This window comes from Rhizophagus irregularis, chromosome 29, assembly GCF_026210795.1.
Source record: "Rhizophagus irregularis chromosome 29, complete sequence".
NCBI classification, from domain to species: Eukaryota; Fungi; Glomeromycota; class Glomeromycetes; order Glomerales; family Glomeraceae; genus Rhizophagus; species Rhizophagus irregularis.
The window spans coordinates 286,988-292,898 of NC_089457.1; the positions used below are offsets into that span (position 1 = coordinate 286,988).

The following is a 5,911-nucleotide window of genomic DNA, read 5'->3' on the forward strand; positions in this document are numbered from 1 at the left end:
ATTAATTGATTTGTCTTTTTAATTATGATTTATAGTTGATTTTTCAATCAGAAATCAACGCAATAGGACGCTAACGATTTTCTTATTAATTAATTTATTTGATTTTTTAATTATGATTTATAGTTGATTTTCTCGAGAAATCAACGCAGTAGAAACGCTAACGATTTTCTTATTAATTAATTGATTTGTCTTTTTTAATTATGATTTATAATTGATTTTTCAATCGAGAAATCAACGCAGTAGAACGCTAACGATTTTCGTAATTTTAATTGATTTGTCTTTTTTAATTATGATTTATAATTGATTTTTCAATCGAGAAATCAACGCAGGACGCTAACGATTTTCTTATTAATTAATTGATTTGTCTTTTTAATTATGATTTATAGTTGATTTTTCAATCAAGAAATCAACGCAGTAGAACGCTAACGATTTTCGTAATTTTAATTTATTTGTCTTTTTTAATTATGATTTATAGTTGATTTGTCAATTGAGAAATCAACGCAGTAGGACGCTAACGATTTTCTTAATTTTAATTAATTGATTTGTTTTTTTTAATTATGATTTATAGTTGATTTTCCAATCAAGAATTCAACGCAGTAGAACGCTAACGATTTTCTTAATTTTAATTAATTGATTTGATTTTTTAATTATGATTTATAGTTGATTTTCCAATTGAGAATTCAACGCAGTAGGACGCTAACGATTTTCTTATTAATTAATTTATTTGATTTTTTAATTATGATTTATAGTTGATTTTTCAATCGAGAAATCAACGCAATAGGACGCTAACGATTTTCTTATTAATTAATTTATTTGATTTTTTAATTATGATTTATAGTTGATTTTTCTCGAGAAATCAATGCAGTAGAACGCTAACGATTTTCTTAATTTTAATTAATTGATTTGATTTTTTAATTATGATTTATAGTTGATTTTCCAATTGAGAATTCAACGCAAAGTAGGACGCTAACGATTTTCTTATTAATTAATTTATTTGATTTTTTAATTATGATTTATAGTTGATTTTTCAATCGAGAAATCAACGCAGTAGAACGCTAACGATTTTCTTATTAATTAATTGATTTGTCTTTTTTAATTATGATTTATAGTTGATTTTTCAATCGAGAAATCAACGCAGTAGAACGCTAACGATTTTTGTAATTTTAATTTATTTGTCTTTTTTAATTATGATTTATAGTTGATTTTCCTCGAGAAATCAACACAGTAGAACGCTAACGATTTTCTTATTAATTAATTTATTTGTCTTTTTTAATTATGATTTATAGTTGATTTTTCAATCGAGAAATCAACGCAGTAGAACGCTAATGATTTTTGTAATTTTAATTTATTTGTCTTTTTTAATTATGATTTATAGTTGATTTGTCAATTGAGAAATCAACGCAGTAGGACGCTAACGATTTTCTTAATTTTAATTAATTGATTTGTTTTTTTTAATTATGATTTATAGTTGATTTTCCAATCAAGAATTCAACGCAGTAGGACGCTAACGATTTTCTTAATTTTAATTAATTTATTTGTCTTTTTTAATTATGATTTATAATTGATTTTTCAATCGAGAAATCAACGCAGGACGCTAACGATTTTCTTATTAATTAATTGATTTGTCTTTTTTAATTATGATTTATAGTTGATTTTTCAATCGAGAAATCAACGCAGTAGAACGCTAACGATTTTCTTATTAATTAATTGATGATTTTTAAATTTATAAATAGGACGATATGACGATATTGAACCCGCTTCGATTTTTTAAACGAATATTGAGTGAATATAAAATGTCAAATAATAGCAATAATAAAAAAAACAATAAAAAAAATAACAAATAAAAGCAACAGAGGTTTCAAGAAGAAACACCTGACGAAGGATCTAATCGTCAACGGGGAAGAACGGAAGAAGAAAGTAATCCGAATGAGACGAGTGACAAGACCAATAAGTTGACTAGCAAATCGTCACCCACCAAGTCAAACAAACAAAAGCAGCAAAGGTTTCAAGAAGAAACACCTGACGAAGGATCTAATCGTCAACGGGAAGAACGGAAGAAGAAAGTAATCCGAATGAGACGAGTGACAAAACCAATAAGTCGACTAGCAAATCGTCACCCACCAAGTCAAACAAACAAAAGCAGCAAAGGTTTCAAGAAGAAACACCGAGCGAAGAATCTAATCGTCAACGGGGAAGAGCGGAAGAAGAAAGTGATCCGAATGAGACGAGTGACAAAACCAATAAGTCGACTAGCAAATCGTCACTCACCAAGTCAAACAAACAAAAGCAGCAAAGGTTTCAAGAAGAAACACCTGACGAAGGATCTAATCGTCAACGGGGAAGAACAGAAGAAGAAAGTAATCCGAATGAGACGATTGACAAAACCAATAAGTCGACTAGCAAATCGTCACCCATCAAGTCGATCCTCAAATCTGCAAAGTCGACTAAGCCCGACTCAAGAAGAGTCTGATGATGCAGGTTATAGAAATTGAACCGCCAAATATTCCTAAAGGTAATTGAATTTTGGAAAATTGCTGATTGACATGTACGATAATTAATAATTTTTATAGATCAACAAGAGATGTTATCGGAAATGAAAAAACGATATGGGAATATTCGAATTCCACAAAAATTCGTATTAGTGGTTAAAGACGATCAAGGTAATGAAAGGATGATCGATGACGACGATACTGATTTAGAAGCAGGTACGATTTTGACTTCATTCGTATAAATTCAGAATTATTCGTAAAAAAATATTACTATTAATAAAATTCTTTATTTAGAAAATCTAAAATTAAAGAAACAAATTGAAGAAGTACAAGTAGAGAATGCAAAGCTTCAACGCGAAAATAACCGATTATTCGACGAAAATCGTTTTTTGACTCGAATAAACGAGGCCTTTGCAGACGAGAATGATGATCTATGCGAAAGCTTAAACAGGTATTTGAGAATCCGTCTGCCTAAAGCCATTCATAGGCAGACGGATCTCAAACAGCCGGCAAAACGTCAAAAAAGAATTAAGACAAAAAAGTCTGAGCGATACGAAGAAGAATCGGAGGAAGAACGGTCTGGTTCTAACAATAATGATGAGTACGACGAAAAAGAAGCTAGGGTATATTAATTTTATTTGTCTGATTCAGTTATTTAAAATTGCAGTATTGAGTAATTAAGTACCGGTTATCATTATTTGATTGTTATATTTAGGCTGAAATGAAGTCTATTTTGAAAACCATCGATGAAACTCGAGGACTAGATTACAATGAAACGTTCAATAGCGCGAAAAATCTCAAGATTCGTCGTAAGCTAGTCCCTGAATTACGTTCAGCCCTTGCTCCGTGTTTTCCCGCTTCGAATAAGCAACTTACAAAATGGTTGGGTTATCTCCACAAGTCTCGTCGTTCTCATCAAAGATTAATGGATAGGGGAAAAGCCGATGAAAATAAACACCGGGTGCACTCAAACAATCGAGTACACGACGTTAGTAATGATTTATAATTATTATGCTGAATTTTATTCCGATTATGTATTGAATTTTATTCAAATTATAACGTATTTTAGAAGAAAATCCGCTGAATTAAGGCGGCAAAGAGATTATATAGTTTTGACAATGAACGGATAACAAAATATGATAAGCGTAGATTACTAAAGATGTTATCCAATCGCTTATTTCATTCTCCAGAAATAAGCGAGACAGACGAAGACCAACAAAGTCCATAATCGCTATTTACGACTATTCGTGGAGATCTGATGAGGTTAGAACTTCTGAATCTTGATTTTTCAGACGAATCGCTGGATTTAATTTTTATATTTTATTGTTTCTTCAGCTTAAAAATTTGCTACGAAATGTACTCGATGTACACTCGTCAAATAAGTCAAAATTAATACGCGAACGTAGATATGACGACGAGGTACAAAAATACGACCGACCACATCCGTCGAATGCTCCCGAATGGTCTTATATCGTACAACAACAAGATTTAATATTCGATACTGATATCGATCAGGGTTTAATCACTGAATATGATGAAGAAGAAGAAGAAGTTAGTAGAGGGACAACACCAGCAACTGGCAACACCACCGAAAATGATGAAGACCATAACAAGGAAGGAGAAGAAAAACCATCAAAATCAACGGTCGGCGACAATCATAATAATTCAGATTCTGATTTACATATAGATGACGCGCAATGAACGAATCTGAATTAATTTGGTAGAAAACTTTCTTTTTTTCGTCAAAAATCTATATATATATGTAATTAATATTCTAAATTATTAGTATTAGAATTTTCCATAATTCAAAATAAATTTGTCTTAATTCAGAAAAAAATTAATTACAATTCGAAATAAATTTACTGCAAATTTACCGCAATTCAGAATAAAATTTACTGCAAATATACCATAATTCAGAATAAAATTTACTGCAATTCAGACGCAATTCAGAATAAAATTAACCGCAATTCATTAAATTTTTACCGCAATTCAGAATAAATTAACCGCAATTCATTAAATTTTTACCGCAATTCAGAATAAATTTACCGCAATTCAGAATAAAATTTACCGCAATTCAGAATAGAAAATTTACTGCAATTCAGATTAAAATTTACTGCAATTCAGATTAAAATTTACCGCAATTCAGAATAAAATTTACCGCAATTCAGAATAAAATTTACCGCAATTCAAAATAAATTTACCGCAATTCAGAATAGAAAATTTACCGCAATTCAGAATAAAATTTACCGCAATTCAGAATAAAATTTACTGCAATTCAGATTAAAATTTACTGCAATTCAGATTAAAATATACTGCAATTCAGATTAAAATTTACTGCAATTCAGATTAAAATTTATCGCAATTTATCAAAATTTATCATAATTCAGAATAAATTCACTGCAATTCGGTAAATTTATGAATATATTTTTTTAAACAATTCGGATCAAAAATACTAAGCAATTCAGATACAATTTGGATATTCTGATCGGCGTCGATCGGCCTGCCAATCGGAACTTTGCCTAAATTAATAAATCGGCCATCTTTATCACCAAATTCGGCCTAAAATCGGACATCCGATTTCTAGCCAATTTGGACTATTTCGACCAGTGCATCAGAGAAGGGAATCGAACCCAATCACCAAGCTATCTGTACGTCATGAACACGCGGGTGATCATGGCTGGCAACAAAAGGTCAAACTACCGCTAAGACATTGCACCTCCAGCTTTACCATCTAGGACGACCATCTAGCCATTACTGACCCCCAAGCGGTATCGTAGAGCGACCACCCGGACAGGAAGTCCCCCCCACCCCCCGGTATAGTAGTGACTCGATGACAGGGACTGCGCACGTACCAATGGCCGGCCCCATGGGGAACGTTAAGGACACCACGACCCTTAGTTGAAATGTGCGGCCTAACTGTACACACTAATTCACCATAGCAGTCCAACTACACTAATCCCTGTACCTTCACGCTATTGGTTGTAGCGTCCGCAGTAAAATTCTTTTTATTTCCGTGGTCATGGGAATCGAACCTGCGACCTCACCATACTCAGGCTTAATGAGGGTCTCAGTGACTAACCACTAAGATAGGGTGACCAACCCTATATTTGGTGATTATTTTACAAGTGTATTGTACGTTTAGTGGCCACTACTTTCCGCACTCTCTATTGAAGGTTATGGAGGTAAGTCGTTCGTATCCTCGCCATCCTTGAACCACCAGATGTCATCAAGGCCACCTTTTTAACCAAGACAACTTATCCAGCACGTTCATTAATCAGGCATACCCCAGGGACCCGAAGGCCTTTGGATCAGAAGAACACCACCCTACTCGTCCTTTAATCTGTTGCATGATACTGTAATGGCTACTATTATAAACCCCTCACCACTACTACTGTCACGGAGGACTTTCGTCAGATAACCTT

General features: G+C 32.6%; 1 protein-coding gene across 1 annotated transcript; it reads left to right on the forward strand.

The window, feature by feature from the left end:
• Positions 1 to 1,739: 1,739 nt before the first annotated feature.
• On the forward strand, positions 1,740 to 4,190 carry OCT59_019423 (uncharacterized protein; the record flags this gene model as incomplete). Its single annotated transcript, XM_066143526.1, has 7 exons — positions 1,740 to 1,782; positions 1,864 to 2,478; positions 2,571 to 2,705; positions 2,784 to 3,112; positions 3,205 to 3,477; positions 3,639 to 3,752; positions 3,825 to 4,190. The coding sequence occupies 7 exons, from the start codon at positions 1,740 to 1,742 to the stop codon at positions 4,188 to 4,190; spliced, it is 1,875 nt and encodes a 624-aa protein (XP_066005264.1).
• Positions 4,191 to 5,911: the final 1,721 nt, after the last annotated feature.